At 36.3% G+C, this 19368-nt stretch overlaps 4 protein-coding genes across 5 annotated transcripts in view; 1 reads left to right on the top strand and 3 right to left on the bottom strand.

Annotated features, from left to right (window-relative positions):
- The window catches only part of LOC115244590 (A-kinase anchor protein 13), a 25313-nt gene extending 24024 nt beyond the window's left edge, over positions 1-1289 (bottom strand). Inside the window, exons 1-2 of the mRNA XM_029822365.1 lie at positions 733-1289; positions 285-399 (exon numbers count right to left, since the gene is read on the bottom strand). Coding sequence (XP_029678225.1) covers positions 285-324 — 40 coding nt within the window. The 5' untranslated portion in view covers positions 325-399; positions 733-1289. The remainder of the gene's footprint in view (positions 1-284; positions 400-732) is intronic.
- A 314-nt stretch (positions 1290-1603) lies between these two features.
- On the top strand, positions 1604-5648 carry LOC115244652 (UV radiation resistance-associated protein). Of its 2 annotated transcripts, XM_029822481.1 has the most exons (9): positions 1604-2031; positions 2131-2335; positions 2489-3076; positions 3160-3332; positions 3408-3634; positions 3715-3885; positions 3993-4940; positions 5071-5137; positions 5219-5648. In XM_029822481.1, exons 1-9 carry the CDS (start codon positions 1927-1929, stop codon positions 5411-5413), a joined length of 2679 nt encoding a protein of 892 aa, XP_029678341.1. In that variant the 5' UTR covers positions 1604-1926; the 3' UTR covers positions 5414-5648. The 2 variants fall into 2 exon arrangements, with proteins under 2 accessions (XP_029678341.1, XP_029678342.1); XM_029822482.1 differs by lacking the exon at positions 5071-5137 and having other exon boundaries at positions 5219-5387.
- A 1234-nt stretch (positions 5649-6882) lies between these two features.
- LOC115244658 lies at positions 6883-8536 on the bottom strand. The gene is made up of 4 exons (XM_029822490.1): positions 7886-8536; positions 7622-7776; positions 7291-7449; positions 6883-7155 (listed from the first exon to the last, which is right to left on the bottom strand). The coding sequence occupies exons 1-4, from the start codon at positions 8056-8058 to the stop codon at positions 6983-6985; spliced, it is 660 nt and encodes a 219-aa protein (XP_029678350.1). The 5' UTR covers positions 8059-8536; the 3' UTR covers positions 6883-6982.
- A 410-nt stretch (positions 8537-8946) lies between these two features.
- On the bottom strand, positions 8947-12617 carry LOC115244622. The gene is made up of 5 exons (XM_029822422.1): positions 11660-12617; positions 10866-11273; positions 9728-9958; positions 9466-9586; positions 8947-9356 (listed from the first exon to the last, which is right to left on the bottom strand). The coding sequence occupies exons 2-5, from the start codon at positions 10962-10964 to the stop codon at positions 9001-9003; spliced, it is 807 nt and encodes a 268-aa protein (XP_029678282.1). The 5' UTR covers positions 10965-11273; positions 11660-12617; the 3' UTR covers positions 8947-9000.
- Positions 12618-19368: the final 6751 nt, after the last annotated feature.

Below are 19368 nucleotides of genomic sequence, written 5' to 3'. Positions count from 1 at the left end.
TATAGTTTGATAGTTTGGTTTGCAACAGACACGCACTGTACCTACACGCCTACACAACAAACTGCCCGTCCACGCACTTTCCTATGACAAAGGCGAGTCGGACGCCGTGTATGTCACGTAATAAATATAAATATATATATATATATATATATAAGCGTATAGTTTGGTTTGCAACAGACACGCACTGTACCTACACGCCTACACAACAAACTGCCCGTCCACGCACTTTCCTATGACAGGCAGAGAAAGGCGAGTCGAGCATACAAATGCGGCGAAAGACTCACCGGAGGAAAACGGGGCGAGGACCTCCTGCCGCTTCTCCATCGCTCCTCGCGTCCTTCTTGCGCGTATCCTCGTCTATCCTCGCGTTCTCGCTCTTCTTCGACGACCGTACGCAGACTGCAAACAGTCGAAAAAAAGTTTCACCTGAGGAGGAGAGCGACGTTTGCGAAATCGGAGCGCTCTTTCGCGGAGCGCCGTCGTCTCGGGCGGCGATTTTCACCGCGTGTGTACACACGCGGATGCGAATTCTTGGCGCGCGTATATATACGAGATTCAAAATCGCGAGAGGAGAAGGAAAAGCCGAATAATCGCGCGCGCGCGCGCGGACGCGAAATCGAGACGACGGAATCGGCGTCGAGGAGAGTGCGCTTTGTACTCGCGCACTTTGTTGCCGCGTTGTTGAGGAGGGCGCCGTCGTATTGACAGGTGGATCGCGTGAAAGATACGTACCCAGATAGGTGCGATTCTATCCCGCCATTTAGCTTCGTCGCGCACGTTTCACGGCCGTTATTATTTCGTCTCGTCCGATACGGCGGGATTCGGTTCAATAGCACGGGTTGATAACGCAGTCTCGCATCGTCTCGCAGGCCCACCGTCAACGACACGATCAAGGCACGTCGACCATTTTGTACTGGTCGCAGTGCCGTATTAGTTTATTATGTACGCCATTCTGGAGTCTATAAGAGGTGCCCCTCTTAAAAAAAAAAATTTCCAGCATCGCAAAATTATTCAAAGTTATTTATATGGAAAGCGCTTTTATGTTATTACCTGCAGAAGAAGATTGCATAAATGATGGTAGACATAGAAAAGAATTTAGTCTTATGGCTGACTGTTCATCTTTATTTGCGATTTTTTGTTTCTTTTCTCCTTTTATTCCTCTCGTTGCTCATTTGAATATTGGTGCATACACCGATTTGTTGTAAATGTAGAAAATGCGAGGGCGGACTCGTTAATTAAACTTGGCCAAGGTTTACCTAATCATCTGTCTTGGTTTGATTTTTCTGTAAAAAAAAAAAAAAGAACGGAATTAGGCGAATAAAGAAAGTGCGCAATGTGTGTACGAAAAAAGTAAGCTTTGTATTCTTTAAAATAAGAGAAATAAAAATAAAGTAAGTTACGAGTATACAGTTTCGTCTCTTTAGCCTTCTTTGAACAGTTGACTACTGGAATGCTCTAGAAATGCATTCGAAAATCTAAGCGTCAGAGTAGAGCGGTATTCGGTTAACCAATCAGGACAAAAGAAATTTCTGCGTTCTGATTGGTCAATCGAACGCCATTTTCCAGGTAGATTTTCGAACGCAACCTGGATGAATTGTCATGTCAGTCAGAGTACCGATAGATGTCAATACGAAGAACTGTCAGAATTTGTCAAACGTTATCACGCTTGTTCATTTTAATCGTATACGTATATAACGATTTAAATCGTGAAACGTGAAACCACGCGCGATAAGCCAGCCTCCGCGAATGCATTCGTTGAGCGATTACTAAATACAGATTTGTTCGTTCACGCTTTATCTCGTGATGAATCGGCATAACCTTCGCGCGTATATACGATTCTAATTACTCGAATTAATTGAAGCGTTTCACTGTTGTGAGATTTTTTTGCGACTGAATAATACTATCGCAGTACTATGAAGTTACACGATGGAGCTCTCCGAATCACGTAATCTCGTTAAGGATTTAGATTTAACCCTTCAACCGCGAATCGCCCCGCGGTATAAGATCTGGCTTCCCCTCGCCACACAACAGGTGAGTTACAATAATTAAAAATTGACATCAATAAAGATACAATATTTTTTACACAAGACACAAACGCTATTGTTTTTTATATGCTGTGTAATTTTTCAGTTACGGCTCAGAAGTTTAATACAAATAATAGGCCATAATCTAAAAGCCAACGTAAATGGAGAAGTATGTTGGTTCTATTACACGTTGCATAAATCAAGCATGTCGTCTCCGTTGTATACGAGCGAGGCGATTGACAATGCCAATCCAAGATGGTTGAGTCTTGAAGTGCCCACTCTGCACGCCACAGGTTATTCAACAGCCAGTGGTGAGCGTTACTGTCTGTTAGTACTAAGTTATAAATGTTTTGTTTCTTGGTATAAGTATGCGTATATTATTTTTCATTGCATCTTTAATGTGTCTCACTGTTAGCTTACGTGATTCACATAAGAAATAAAGAAATAATTGTATTCATGAACAGAGATTATCCTAAGGATCTGGAGGCGTTCAATGCGAGGTGACAATACAACTGATGTAACCCTCTTCACCTGGGCGATATCTTTCACAGGATTAATGTACATCGGTCCTAAACTTCCAACTAATTTAGAGACCATCCTGAAAGAAAACTCTTTGATATTCCATTTTCAAGGTGGATACTTCACTCCTGCATACTGCTTTGTAACAAATCCGAACTTGAATCGATATCTTTACATGAAAATAAATATATCTGAAGTTAAGAGTAGTTATACTGTAAATAAGCTTAGTAGTTTAAGAAGTAAAATGCAGGCACTAAAACAACAAACAGAGTCAGTGCAAGCACTCAGAGTACGCATTGCTTCGGGTGATGATTTTCATACTCCCAAATATCCACAAACAACTTTGAATAGACTATTGCAACCACGAAGAGTGAACAGGGAAAAGAAAATGGAAATTATGAAAATACGTAAAGAGCTAGAAATGGCTAAATTTAGAACGAAATTGTTAGAACAAGAGAGAGCGCGGAAAATGGCAGAAATTCGTGTATTAAATCAATTACACACTAATATTGTAGAAGAAAATCAAGATCATGGTAGTAGTGAATGAATATGAATAAAATATCTGATATATGTCTGAAAAAATATAGAAAAGGTAATAAAAAGACTTATTTTCCAGGTTCTGATTTGATGGAAAGATATAGAGAGCTGAATAAAGACATGGAGAGACTGAATGAATGGCGACAAAATCACATGGATACAAGGGAAACGTACCTGCAAATGAGCAGCCAATTAGCGCAAAGGCGACGGCAATTAATTTCAGAATTGAGTTTAATATATTCGATTAGACAGGTATAGCAACCTCCAAAAAAAATATAAAATATTAGAATATATATCGAATGACTAACACTTTTCTTGATTTCATAGGATAATATTGGAAAATTCAAAATAAACGATGTTTATTTACCAGACAGCGAAGAATTAGAGTTATCAAATGACACACAAGTAGCTGTTGCATTAGGCTTCGTCGCGCATACAACGCAGATGATTGCAAATTTTCTGAATGTACCGACCAGATATCCTATCATACATTATGGCTCGCGCAGTAAAGTTATAGATCACATTACAGAAAGTTTACCCGACAACGACAGACAGTAAGCATATTTCGAAATTATCTTTATTCGCAAGTGTAACAAAAATTTATACTATGTATATATCGCTCATATATTTTCAGATTTCCACTGTTTGCTCGAAGTAAGGACAAATTGCAATTTCATTATGCTGTATATCTGTTGAATAAAAATATCGCACAACTTCGATGGTATTGCGGCCTTCCTACCACCGATTTAAGAGCGACTCTACCAAATCTTGCTATGCTAATTAACATAAAACCCAATCAGATGCAGTATGTATATTTTATAGTGTAGTAAATTATCGAGCACATATTGTCTGATATATGTTCATATTTTTATTGTTTTTTGCCACATTTTTTAAATGTTATTTCATGTATAGCTTGGATGATTCAAAACGAACATTTTCTACCTCATCTTTGGACACTGAAGGTGGTAATGGTAAACAAAATCCTCCTCTCACACCACCACTCCAAAAAATAATTTTTGAGAAATGTCACCGTTCTTCTCGATCGATGAGTCAGTTGAAGAATATCAAGTCGTCGCTTGGATCCTCTTTGGATCAGGGTCTGGACAAACCTGTGCAATCATCTGCCTTGGATAAGCAATCAAAGCGTATTTGTAAATCAGAAGAGAGTGCCATTGACAATAAAACTTTGGTACTGGCTAAAGACAGGTCGAGTAATAGCAGTAATGAGACGTTAAACGGTGCCATTTTGAATAATATCGATAATATAACTCTTAAAGATAAAGATAATTTTGTCGAGATTAGCAATAAGGTTGTTATTGAGAGTAATATCGAAATCATGATACCTACGTCGGTTTCTAAAGTAAGAAATGTCGCGGATAGTTTGGAAAGTTCCGCAAGTGCTCGAGATAGAAGCTCCAATTCTATAAGTAGCTGTGAAATGGCTCTCAGTAGTAGTCAAAATGACGTGGATGATAATTGTAATGATAATCATGCTAGAAAAGAGAGAATCGACGATAATGTGTTCCCGATTGATGACAGTTTGAGAAATGTCAAAGATGCGATAGATAGTGTGTTGAGGAACGGCGAACACACTAAAGTATATAATTCCAAAAACGACGTTCCACAAAATTATGACACAAGTAGTAGTACAATTATGAGCGAACAAAATAGTACTCAAAGCTCGCTTATGGAAACTGCCATTTATAGTAGAGAAGGTTTTGCCAAATCGTGCTTATCTTTGGATAACATGTGTACTTATGAACAATCGGAACAAAAACAGAGAACAAATTCCATTTGCAGTTATCCAGAAGAATATACAAGAAATGCTGCATTACAACAAAAACATTGCTTTGATTCAACGTAAGTAGATATAATCTACTTATATTTTCTTGTGTATGTATGTATGTGTGTGTGTGTGTGTGTGTGTAAATTAATAATTTTTTACACGTATATATATATATGTATATATATACATAATGGCTTCTTTTAGAGAGGATAGACCGAGTTATCCTCATGTTGAGAAATGGCCTGAAAATATTGTAAAAACCGAACTAATGGTAAACTTTGATCAATGCCTTCTCACATTTCTAATAATTTTATAAAGTATTTAAGTCATAGTATCTATTTCATATCTCTAGGTGGATACGAGATCGATTTTAAATACATCAAAATCAGACTGCTATTCGTACGACGAAGTAAAAACACCATGTGACATTCAAGCGTCGAGTGAGTATATAGACATCATTAGGCGTAGTTCGGAAAACGTGTGTGCGCGCACCGAAGCTTTAGCTAACAAGAAAACTAGTTTCAAAGTTATGAAACCGCGTCTTTAATATCTTTGCCTATGTCACAAAATTGTGCCCTAATAATGATATATATAAGCACCAAAAAGTCATAAGAAGACACGATTAGTTTATGTGTCGGAGTTACATGTGGCATCTCTTTTTTATGTACATTGTATATAATATGATAAAAATTTTATTTAAAGTTGAGTTTTTTGAATTTTTGAATTGGAATTATGAAATATATATAAAATATATAAAAAATATTATTTTTAAAGTAATTTAATTAAATTTTCGTTGTATTATAAATAATTTTATTTCATTTATAAAAAAATATTTGTTTCTCCGTTTCTGTTAAAAAAAAAAATAAAATAAAATGTTTATAATAAATTATTTATAAATCTTACAATGTGCAAAAATGTGAAAAGGATTACTCGCACGTGTTTTGCGTGTGTGACAAATATAAACTAAATTTATATATAAAGAAAACTAAATGTTATGTTTATTCTACAAGTCTTCTTATATATTATTCTACTTATATCTTTTTTCTCTTTCCCGTTTATGTAAACAACTCGGAGAAATATTATCGGAAATGCGACAGAGTCATTATTGGATATAACAATACAGTATAAGATTACGGTCAGTAGAAGTGATAGTTTCTCTATGACTATGCATCTTTTTACATGTGATATACAAATATGAGGATGTTATCAGCTATATTATTTTATGTATTTGCATTGTCCACACTTGTGTTTTTTAGTGGAACAGTAATTTTAATCAATGTCTATATAAGTTGAAACTTTCTTAGTTTTGTTAGCAAGATGTATATAGGTATCAATACACTGTATTAAGTTGCAACTTTATTACTGTAATATATTACAAACGTTCATTGTTATTATCTCTGTACGAAGGTATTTTTATTAAACTGAGGTGATATATAATATATACACAAGGTTTGTACATATACATATAATAGATATTCTCTAGATTTTTTCACTGTACTTAGGTCATGTAATTGATTAATATATTTAGTTTATGTTTATGATACAAGTGGTTGAATGCATCAATATAGGTGATTATATTTTTGCCATTGAGAATGTCAAACGTAAACTTATGTACGAGGACCAAGTAAAGTACATAAAATCATATAATTGCTTAGCGAAACGATCATATAATTAATTTGTAACCTAATTAGATAAACGAAAAAAGCAATCTGAAAGAATAGCAAAACGATTTTCTTGTGAAATTCGTTAATAACCAATTACCGCAATGTGATAAATAAAGAGATTGTATATTCAAAGAGATAAAGGAGGAAAATTTATATCTTATCCAGCATGTTTTTAGATTTCCCTCATTTTACAATAAGCAGGTATACGTGTTATCTCGGTCTTAAAATGAAATTTTAATTTAACTTTTAAAAAATTTAAGATCTATCTGTTCATTTTTTTAAAATACATTTTATGAAACATGTTAGTAATATTTTGCAATAAATATTTTTATATTTGTTCAGACATGAATATAAGTAAAGATTACAGCAAATATAAAATTGCATATTTTTCTATTTGTGTTACAAATGAAACATATTATTGCGCTGATAACGTTTTTTATTTTTTATGCACGTTATATATTTTTTTGCATTACCTTTGATAAATTGCAAAGTTTTTTCGATGGAAGAAGGGGTTCTAAATATCGCTGTTGATTTTTCATATTGCTCAAACCAATTCTACTGATGGTATCTTTGTACTCTGAACAGCCTGCAAATGGCTCATCCCAGAAGGAGCAAATTTCTGAAACTGCGATTAATTCAGTTAGAAATAATAAGTAACGTACAAAACAAGATACACTTCGCTGCTTGAAATTTTTACGCAAATTTTGCTTTTATATACTCATTATATAATATTTTCTATACGTTTAATTACTCTAATTACCTTTTTCTATCGTCTTGGCTGGTTGAATCGTCGAGCTGTCCATAGCCGAATATCTGAATCTGATCGGATCTTTATAAGCATCCTTTAAATCGACGATTATCGGCGTAATCGGTGCATCCACCGCTGCCATTAATGGCCTGTATTCCGTAACGGGCAGATCTAGTAAGATGATAAAAATGATGGAGATTTTTTATATATATATCAGACTTATTCCAATACAATTTTCGTAACGGGCAGATCTAGTAAGATGATAAAAATGATGGAGATTTTTTATATATATATATCAGATTTATTCCAATACAATTTTTAAACAAGTATTAAGCCAACTTACTTCTCTTTTCGTAATCCGTTTTGTAAATGCTTTTCATCGTTTCGTCCATATCGCGAGTACTATCTAACATCGATGACGTGAGCTGTACCATTTCACGATCGACTTTTATTAACTCGTCGCGAAGCCGACGTTCTTTGTTGGCCAACTGCTTGTACCTTTAAAAGAAAATAAGAACGATTTTAAAACGTTTTGATACGGAGAAATATTTTTATATTTGAACTGAGATTATCATAAATATACCTTGATAGAAAAATTGAAATTTACCTGGCTTTTTTATTTTTCAAACTGTGAGCGTCGCATCTACAATCTTCCGGATCGGGTCTGGGAAAATACAATTGAGTATCCATCGGGGGTGGCGGCGGCCCGAGACGTTTTGCATGGGACCAATTGAAATCTTGTTTTGTTATGCTAAGAAAAGTTTCTGGCGCGTTCGACATTTTGCATCAGAGCTCGATTTCGCGACGGTTTCCTTAAGATTTAAATTGTAAGGCCTGCACACCGGGAATTTTCGGAGTGGAAAACATCGAGACTAGGCGAGACAAGACAGGGGTGAATCCATGCGAAGTAAAGTGTTAGCGGCACCTCGCGAAAGATTAAATTTCGATATTCCTCGGAATAGCCAGACAACGCATCCTTTCACCAACACGATCGACGTGATGGTCGCTCTATAGAGCGCATAGTGCATTTAATAAATGCAATTATAATGTGGGCGAGGAACGACTCGGCTGTTTTTTTCATTCATCTTATATAAACATACGTGAATTTTGATTATCTCTCGCGTTGTATGAAATTTAGTTCTCTCAAGATCGGCCAGTTGGATAATCTCGGTCAATTCGATTACATTAATGGGTACATACATATTTCTGCATAAATAATTACGTATTAAATTTTGATCACAGATCGAAATACGCGATGACAGATATTCAGATATGATCTGAAGTAGTCGATATATTTTTTTTTCACAAATAAAATTTGAATGTCAAAATGCAAATTAGTTCTCTCAAGATCGGCCAGTTGGATAATCTCGGTCAATTCGATTACATTAATGGGTACATACATATTTCTGCATAAATAATTACGTATTAAATTTTGATCACAGATCGAAATACGCGATGACAGATATTCAGATATGATCTGAAGTAGTCGATATTTTTTTTTTTTTTCACAAATAAAATTTGAATGTCAAAATGCAAATGTTTTCTTCCTTTCTACTCTTTTCTACAATTTTATCTCTCTTTTTATTTATTCCTTTAATAATTCCTTTTTTTTTCAACACAAAATATTTTTTGTGCATTTGAGAGACAGACGAATTATTAATACGAAACTTTTAGCTTTTTACATCGTTTTATTCAGATTGACAACTAATTGCAATTTTCTTTTTAATCGGATATACAGCGTTGATACTGCAGTGGGAAAGTTTTCTTCTTCGCGTGATGTAATTTAACTCGCATAATGGCGTTGCCGATTTTGCTAATGCTGTCTTGGTACTCGGTCTTCCAGGATGGCAACGACGTCTGTATTTTGCTGCCAATCTCGCATCTCTTTCCGCGTTTGGATCCATTCTTCCGCTTGTAATCATGCCTTAAGTTTGCGTTTACTCTCGAAGAAGAGGGTTGACAATGCGGCGGGCAATCAGTCTCTATCGTTATCTTTATTGGCATACGACATTGCAGTTGCTGATCGCCCGTATGTATGATCGCCCGTGATAGGTCACGTTGTGTCATACGTGCAGCTGCTAAAAAGAAATGTAAATTCGTCCAAGTAAAAAAAAAGACCACAACACGCAATATCGATAAACGTGCGTAATCTCCGCAATATTTTTCAGATATTTTTGTCACGCTCACCGGGATCACTATAATGCGCTTGATACGTCGTTTTGAAACGGTCAGCATCCGTTCGCGCCGTTCTTTCGTCCGAACACATCTTCTCTAACAATCCATTTAGATCGGGACATTCTTTCTCGAGCTTTACAAATTGAATTCGGAATTTAATCATATTATTTTTTGTATCTAAATTCTACATATTTTATGTACTAATTTTTTTTTTTTAATATAATAAATTATATTACGTATAAAATTCTGAAAAAATAAAATTTAGAGTATTTACTTTTCTCACGCAAATATCAGACGGCCGATCGAATTGTATTGCGTGCAAAATGGGTCTAGTCTTGGAACAAATCTTAGGTTTTGACAACTGTCTCGTCTGAGTCCGATCGAGACTCGCATCCAGGAGCTCTTTAAGCACTCGCGGTGAATCGGTACAAGCGCAAACTTTAACTGGCTTGGGTGGCAGTTCAGTTTGACATATACCTAGCACGTGAGGCCAGGTATAGTCCTTCTGATAAATCGAAACAAAGTGATTTTTCTGATTCATTATTTAATTTTTTTATTTCTGGATGACAAACAGAAGGGAATTTTATCAAGATTTTTTTTTAGAGGTCTCTCATCGCTGTTACACACTTTCCTGATCCTTGTCCGGCATCATCGGCAATTAAATATTAATATTAATTTTTATTAAACATAAATATAAATATAATTAACAAATTTGCCAATTTTCCTTTACCTGCCAACACGTTACCCATATTTTGCAGCGATAGAGATTATCTTTCTTTAAATTTCCATTATATCAATTTTAAAATATTTATGCGTTTCTTATTAATTGTTGCCATAATAAATTTTTTAAACAATTATTTTACACTTGTACGTTTACATCTTTGTACCACAAAATTTTGTATATCTTTGACCCAAATTTCGGTTAGACAGTTTAACCTTAATCGATCGTCAATTTGTTAAAAAAACGCTTTTCAAATTTTTGCATCTTTAATTATCACAAAAAATATAATTGATAAAAAATATTAATGAGAAAAATCGATCGTTAATTCGATTCGATTCTCCTCAATTCGCTATAATCAATGATAAAACGATTTTGATCGTAATAGTTGGCAGGATAAATAAGCTCCGTTCACAGTAAATATTCGGGAGTATTACTGTTCGAATTCGTCCGTATTATTACAAACAAAGGCGCAAAGTAGCAATAAAAGACGGCATCGCAAACTGGAAATTATTGTGTTTGGCACGGTGCCGATTCGCAAAAAAACTTATTCATTTTCAAGTCAAACGGTTGTTATAATTAATATGAACCAGAAATAAATCTTAATTATTTTCAGCTTTCAATCTATCTCCTCTTCTCGTCTACATGTGTTAAAATCTCTGTTTACATATATTTATAAACGAAAAATCCTTACCGTATTATTCGCGCGACCAGACGATTTACATATCAAATACGATAATTGCTCCGATAATGATTGGGCTTGAAAATCGATTAAAGAACGAAAATCATCCATTCGATCCTCATCTGTACATGATGTTCTTTCTCATCGGTGTTTGGCATCGGTCCAGAGGCAACAGATAGTTCAATGTAGAGCTGACGAGATGACGACGAGCCCAGTGCTTCTCGGCCACCGCCGGCAAAGGACACGTTCGCTTTATTTAGAGATTATAGGTCGATTAAAAATTTGCAACGATTCCACTTCCGGAATCGCCTTGGAATTTGCCTTGTTGCCTCGCTCCATTTTTCCATTAGCACTCGAGAGAGAAATTAATTTACCTTCTCCATAAATCTTTGCTCATGAAATTTACAAACAATCTTGTGTCTAAAATAATTAATAACAAATTAAATTAGGTAATTAGCTCTGCAGGTTTCTGACGAGTTTTATTTATCTGTTGTTGCATTTTTCAAATAGCATTTTTAATTATTTCTAGCAAAAGATATTAAATATCCTCTTTTTTTTCCTCAGCAGTTAATAATACATATGAATCCATGCTGTGAACACATGAAAGACTGAGTCATCTGTATATCATTTTTTATGGTAAAACATAATTTAGTTTTACTTGTCTGAGTCATGTAAAGTGACGTTGTAAAAAAAAAAAACTGTGGTTTTCATTTTATCTTTGATTCTATTTCATGATTATGCTCGCAAATGTAAAACAAAAAATATATAGAGAATAAGATGAAAGATCGATATTTTAATGATTGTACCATAGTCGAATCTGCGGCTTCTGTTTTCACATCGTTTCAACTTTATAAAGTGCCCGAATATTTATCTATCGTAAAACTCGAATCGTCTCCTCATCATTTCATTACAATTTTTATGTCTAGAGATTCATTTCTAGACTCGCTCGTTTCTCTCTCTCTCTTCCTCTCTCCTCCGGCCTGAAATTATCTTCTCTTTTCAAATTAGACTTTTAATCGGCTAATCAATAGCTCGACAATAAGAGCTGATATTTCCGTCGGCATCACGCTTTGATCCTATCCCGCGAGATAGCAAAATCAAACAAGCGATTTTTAGAACGCTTCTAAATCCGAACCGAGTTTCCACCATAAGGTGTCTATCTTGTGTTGGACACCGCGTTTTGGATGAAATTAGTACTCGCATATGGTAGCAGTAATAGTATAGTAGTAGTAGTAGTAACAAAATATTAAAAGCACCATGCTCGCGGAAAGAGAGGACACGAAAGGGGTGGTCCGATTTAACCGGTATAAATCATCTCCGTCTCGCGCCTTCTCTCGTCAACTGGCACACGTTTTCAAAGGAAGGAAAGCTCGGAAACGGGCTGTACCCGATGGTCGCTCTAAAGATATCGCTGCGTCCACGCTGCCAGAAATAGAACCGTGACGTCGTCGCTCAACGTCGACGAAAGAAGAACGACGAAGTCGTCGTGCACACGCACAGCCGGCCTAGTAGGATTTACCTATGCGAGGCGCGATAGATCGACCCTTTGCAACGCGTCTCGTCAGCAACTCTATCATGCTTATTTCTCCTTTCTCACGGATTACAGGAAGCTAGATTCCTCGTAACACGATGTAAAATCATGGAGCCTACAAAGATAGAACGATATTCTAAATATTCCTCGATTAAACATATATCTTTTTTTAACAACGTTTCGTTTGTGCGAGAGATAAAACTCTTATATTCATTCTGAAAAAAAAATTTATCTTGAATCTCTTGAATTATTGTATTCTCTCTCTCTTCCTCTCTCCTCCGGCCTGAAATTATCTTCTCTTTTCAAATTAGACTTTTAATCGGCTAATCAATAGCTCGACAATAAGAGCTGATATTTCCGTCGGCATCACGCTTTGATCCTATCCCGCGAGATAGCAAAATCAAACAAGCGATTTTTAGAACGCTTCTAAATCCGAACCGAGTTTCCACCATAAGGTGTCTATCTTGTGTTGGACACCGCGTTTTGGATGAAATTAGTACTCGCATATGGTAGCAGTAATAGTATAGTAGTAGTAGTAGTAACAAAATATTAAAAGCACCATGCTCGCGGAAAGAGAGGACACGAAAGGGGTGGTCCGATTTAACCGGTATAAATCATCTCCGTCTCGCGCCTTCTCTCGTCAACTGGCACACGTTTTCAAAGGAAGGAAAGCTCGGAAACGGGCTGTACCCGATGGTCGCTCTAAAGATATCGCTGCGTCCACGCTGCCAGAAATAGAACCGTGACGTCGTCGCTCAACGTCGACGAAAGAAGAACGACGAAGTCGTCGTGCACACGCACAGCCGGCCTAGTAGGATTTACCTATGCGAGGCGCGATAGATCGACCCTTTGCAACGCGTCTCGTCAGCAACTCTATCATGCTTATTTCTCCTTTCTCACGGATTACAGGAAGCTAGATTCCTCGTAACACGATGTAAAATCATGGAGCCTACAAAGATAGAACGATATTCTAAATATTCCTCGATTAAACATATATCTTTTTTTAACAACGTTTCGTTTGTGCGAGAGATAAAACTCTTATACTGTTATTCATTCCGAAAAAAAAAAATTATCTTGAATCTCTTGAATTATTGTATTTATCGCCGTGTCTGTGGTTTCGAGACAGCTTGTCTGAATCCAGTTTTAATGTTATACGAATAATCGATGGACATAACGTACAAGGAACATGAACATGAATTTTCTACATTCATCTCGTTCTAATCTATCTGTCAGGCTAGAACAGGGAGATATTGAGGCTTTCGACTATCTATCGTCGAGGATCACTCCTAAAAATTCTGACGATGGAATTCTCTGGATGCAGAAGTGTTTTGCGAAATGTGGCATCGCTTATCGCGAGATAAAGGAACGATCAATTCAACAAAGAAAGAAAAAAAAAGACAAACGAAAGAAAAAGCGCGTCAGAGATTTACGATGCGTTTTGTCTGCCCTTTTCCCGCTTGGGTCCAAAAGATACGCGCGAGGAGACAAGAGGAATCGGAGAAAAGTCAGCGTCGTATGTTAAAAATCACCGACGCACGTGCTCTTGCGCCATAAATCTCGGCGCGGAGCAAATTATTGTTTCGAGCGAGTTAGCGCGAGATAGTGATCAACTCTGACCAGAAGCCGTTAACGTGATTTATAAGTCGCGTTCCTGAGCGTTCCGTTTTTTTTTTCTCGGTCAACCGCGAGATTCTCGCTACTTCAGAGAGATGAGAGGAGAAGGCGAAAAGAGAGAGAGAGAGGGAGAGGAAAAATCGTTGACAAAGAAGAGCCGAGCTGTATACAGAGCGTGTGTCGCGAACAAGCTAATGGGCCGAATTTAACGGCGCGTTGTATTAGTCGGAGACAAAGTCGTTATTATCTTGAGACACCGTCTAAAATTTCAGCTTTTGAGAAAAAAATATTCTTTGTATCCCTATGGATTTTCCGTAGTTGATGAGCTTTTATAACTACAGAGGTTTATCTGTCCCATAATCACCGTCGTTTCTTTCAATAAACACTTCGCTCAATTTATTTACGTTCTTTAAGTTGAAGAGTTAGAGTTTAAGCCAGCTATCTACTTGAGACTTCATTTCGATTTCGTAAATAATCGACTTGAGTCACTGCTGTTTCAAACACTTTACTTATCTTCACATATGTTTGTTGTTAATCCTGAAATTAAAATTTCCCTGATACAAAGTCCACCTTAAAGAAAAAGTAAAATAAAATTATATAAAAAGGAAAATTTTACTTTAAACTATTTGTGCAATATCTTGCCATCAAAATAAACAATCTTCTTCTTCTTCTTACTTTTGTCTGAAGTATCCTTGATTTCCGATATTATTTCGCGAAAGTTTCAAGACATTTTATACAAAATTCAAATTATATATCCATTTTTTTGTTCATTAAACGGCATTGTAAGAATTCAGCGTGAGACACGTTAAAAGGGGAATCAAAGTGCGTCGTGGCGTTTTCACCCCGAAACAGCACGGATAGTGACGTTTACACACGTGGTGGTTTTACGTCGACACGTGCGCGTTTATGCGCAGGTGTCCTATCCCATCGAATTTACGCCGCATTTATTCGCATTCTCGACGCGGCGTCCAATTAAACGTTTGATATAAGTCTTGCCGCGCGCAACGAACGATGTCAAAAATAATCCGCGAGAGTGGAGAGAACAAGAGAGAGAGAGAGAGAGAAAGAAAGAGAGAGAAAAGGACCTCGAACAATTCGCGGAATGGCGAGAAAATTCATTCGCGTACAAAGTGTAAAATTACCGTGGCGTAAAGTGTAAAGTAAAGCGCGATCATAAGCGAGGAGAGCTCTTTCTGTTGTACATAAAACGTCAGCCGAAAATCCCTCGCTCGCGACGATGTCCACGTATCGCCCGGACGATAAATAAGTCCTGGAGATTCAAGTTCCCCTCGTTGTTGGCGGGGCTAATAAGCTCGCACCGAGACGATCTCTCTTTGCACAGAGATAAACATTCCCCTCTCTTATTCTATCCCGCGAAAAATTATGTTTTGATAAATATATGACGACAAAATGTAAAGAAGCCCTTATTACTGACGTATTATAAGCGATTTAGTTCGAGATAGATAGAGAGGGTTCTCGAAGATGGGAATTTCTCGGACACGCGTCGCGTAAAACTGAAAATTGCCGTCGTAAAGTTTCCGTGTCGCACTTAAAATGTCTCCGCTTGACACGAAACGTCAACTCGACGTTGTCATCCCTATAATCTCTCTCTATTAGATTAATAAATTTATACATGAGTTTAAATTGTCACAATATAAGATTAACTTTGTTAATAGATAATATGTATATTGATAATTTATTTTACGTTTATTTTTTCCACGATAATATAAAATTTGTATATATATTTGTATTTTTATAAAATACTCGTTAAATATGCCATCCTTTAATTATTACAATTATAAATAAAAGTGATCGTTTCTGTAAAAGTTGAGGAATCATAGATCCATTTCATTTCAGTATTCTTTTTTTTCGTTATTAATATAGGAACCCTGAATTGTCCCAAACTGCCGTTCGCGTTAAGGAAAGTATCTTAATAAAGTGTTAGTTTCTGCGCGCTATAAAGTGATGATTTTTAAACACAAGTGCGAGAAACGTTTCTTCCGAGAATACGAGACGCTCTGCGTTAGACATTTCTAAATTCTACTTGTCTTGCGCAATTTTCGTTATTTATCGGCGGAATAAAAAAGTGGACATTCTTTTTCTCGCGCTACAAGAACATTTGGAAAATCCGATGTCAGTAAAATGAAGTATCGCGTTCTTTGACTTTTTCAAAGAAGGGGTTGACGAACTTTGCGTCCGCTCGTGAAAGCTCATGGAATTTTCTGCAGCTTCGACGAAATACAGAAAAACGGCATGACAACAATGTAAAGCTTGTGTCAACCCGTTCTCGGGAATTGTCTGACTGTCCACGCTTTGTCTACTGACAGAGCTTCCGCGAAAGAATCTAAATCAGTTTACCTTTCGTGTGTATACATTAAGTCGAGAAAATAAAAACAAGGAAACTGCGAGAGAGTTTGCAGGAAAATTTAATCAACTATTAAAGAGAGAGAGAGAGATGTTGTAAAAAGCCAGAAACGTGTATCTGGTAGCACATCTATCTGATAAATATTTAGAAAATAAGGAAAACTAGAGATTATTTAAAGAATTCGGAATACTTTCAAGGTTGCTTGCTACGTTCGGAAAATATTCTCAATATAATGCAGTTTCTATCCGACAGTTAGATTATCTCAATGCAAAGATACGTACTCGTTTCTTTTTCTAAATTAATAAAATCACTGCATTAATATTTTCGCGTGATGATCGCACGCGAAGGTTGTTGTGTCTCACAAACACTGCCAAGAAATCTAGTGCCAGTTTTTGTACTAGTTTAAATGTGATGTGTAAAAAAAAAATGTCCCATCCAACAATAACGCACAGTAATAAAAAAATAATGTACACACAGAATATCTTGCAAAAATGTTATCACTTGGTTTGTATTTACGTAGATTAAATATATATGCATTTCTTAAGGTAGACCTTTAACGATTTTTTTTCGATTTTGTATTTTAGAAAAATTCCAGTGAATCTTTTGCAGTAGCCGCGATAATTTTGTAGTTAATTACGTGGATGCAGATTCACCTGTACATAATAAACATTTGTTTATTCTCGAATGCTCATAAATCTGATTCTAATTCATTATTCGCGTTATCCACGGCCTGGCACATATTATGGATATTCAGGAAGAATATTCCAACCGTGTTATAGAGACAACCTGCCGATAGATCGAATGTCACTTGAATGAACGTCACCACGTTGCGACGAATCAACAGACCTAGAAAACTACTCTCTCTTTCGATTTTCCAATAATTACACGATACTCCGATGTTCTCGTTCCGCAAAGTTTTTGCACGTCCTCATTCTATAGAGTTGCTGCAATTTCCATTTATATTTCGCATTGTTCAAAGGATGCTCAACAGTGCGATCGAAAACGCATAAAGCGGATGTACGCATGTATCTTTAGCTGTCGAGTTTTAATTGCCCAACGTGTATTTTCTCGATCGGATTTTTTAATGTGTAATATTTTTTAATGCATTTTCTAATGTGTAAAATTATTTCACGCCATTATCGATAACTTTAATCATCTTCCACTCTAAAGAACAATCTTTAAAACTCTAAAAATTCATAAAATTGCTCAGCAAATATTAGAGAATAATTTTTTTTTTTTTAAAAGAGTAATTTTTCTAAAGGATGTTATCCCTGTCTGTTTTGATAGTGATGTGTTTTGTATTATATTGTTTTATATCGATACTCGTCGATCTATTATTTATTAGAGAATATTAAATAATTATAGCAGCAAGTTAATACTGATGATATTCAAAGTAGATAAAATGTTAATCGCATTTATCTCTTTGTATATGTTTGCTGTTATAATTGTTTAAATATAAGGTATCCACTGAAGAATTTAAGATACCGGTGTTTCATCGGTACATTCTCTCTACTCCAAACGCAGCATCCATGTGATTCGAGTCGGGGATCAATCGCTCTGCGGAGAGAAAACCTCTCGGGAAAATCGCACAAACGCGAGATTGCGTTCATCCAGAAAGACGCGTGCAGCGCAATTTATCTCATCGTTGTGGTCGTCTCTTCGGCAAATTCCCAGACAACAATCACATGTCGCGTTGTGCATAGAGGCTGTAATAGTTCAGAATAAATCGATTCGCGATGCAGTCGAGTGACGCTCTTTCCGGGGAACGTCAAGAAGTTCCTGTCAATGCAAACTTGAGATCCTTGGGATTGGCGCTATAGATATCGTATCGCCAAACATTTACGTCGATCACGTGCCTCTCGTGTCCGATGCGGACGACGGGATATGGTAGATTGATCTACGACTTATATTCCTACGAAAACGCCACGATATTAGATTACATAATACATCGGGCAATAATTAAAATGCAGATAATGATAGATTATCTTTGAGCTTGCTCTATTAATTTCTTTCGCTGCGTCGCGCTCGTATTTTGATCATTATAAAATAAATGAGAGTGTGAATATTGACAAACATTAATCTGCTCGATATATCTTTATAAACGACGTTAGAATTATTTCGATTTAATTAGTTTGCAACCATTTAGAATTTCTTCTCGATAAATTAAAAAAAAAAAAAAATCTCATTGACATCAAATTTAGTTAATTAAAGTTAATTAAAGTTCAGTCGATTAAACGCTAATTAATTATGTTAATTGCGTTGTTCGGATATTGTGACATCCGTGGTGCATTCAGCTTATTGTTAGTAACAGTTTCTTAATCGCCTCATTTTTATAAACGAATAGATAATATCGTCTAAAAGTAGCGAATCCAATTAAGCTCTGATTAATCTCAGAGCATTTCGCAGCGGGTGCTCGCACTTGTTTAGAATTATTTTGATTTAATTAGTTTTCAACCATTTAGAATTTCTTCTCGATAAATTAAAAAAAAAAAAAAATCTCATTGACATCAAATTTAGTTAATTAAAGTTAATTAAAGTTCAGTCGATTAAACGCTAATTAATTATGTTAATTGCGTTGTTCGGATATTGTGACATCCGTGGTGCATTCAGCTTATTGTTAGTAACAGTTTCTTAATCGCCTCATTTTTATAAACGAATAGATAATATCGTCTAAAAGTAGCGAATCCAATTAAGCTCTGATTAATCTCAGAGCATTTCGCAGCGGGTGCTCGCACTTGTATATTATCCTATTCTTCGCTTTATGATCCACGTTGAGCCGTGCCTCGCTCCGTTACTTCGTTAGTTTCGCGGCTCGGGCGATAAGAAACGCGATAAAAGAACTCGCGGATCGTGTCGGAATCGGCGTTCCTCTTCCTCGGAAGCGAGTGTACGCGCTTTGTGACTCAGCCTAGATCGCAGAATATCAGTGATTCATCTGCACAGAGTGGATGACGAGATACCCGGTGGCGGTGGCGGTGAGGTGAATGCTCCGGCGGTGAGTGAGA

This window comes from Formica exsecta, unplaced genomic scaffold (assembly GCF_003651465.1).
Source record: "Formica exsecta isolate Colony F162 unplaced genomic scaffold, ASM365146v1 scaffold826, whole genome shotgun sequence".
Lineage (NCBI taxonomy): Eukaryota > Metazoa > Arthropoda > Insecta > Hymenoptera > Formicidae > Formica > Formica exsecta.
Note: the sequence above shows the minus strand (reverse complement) of the source record. Positions and strands in the feature narration are given on the sequence as shown.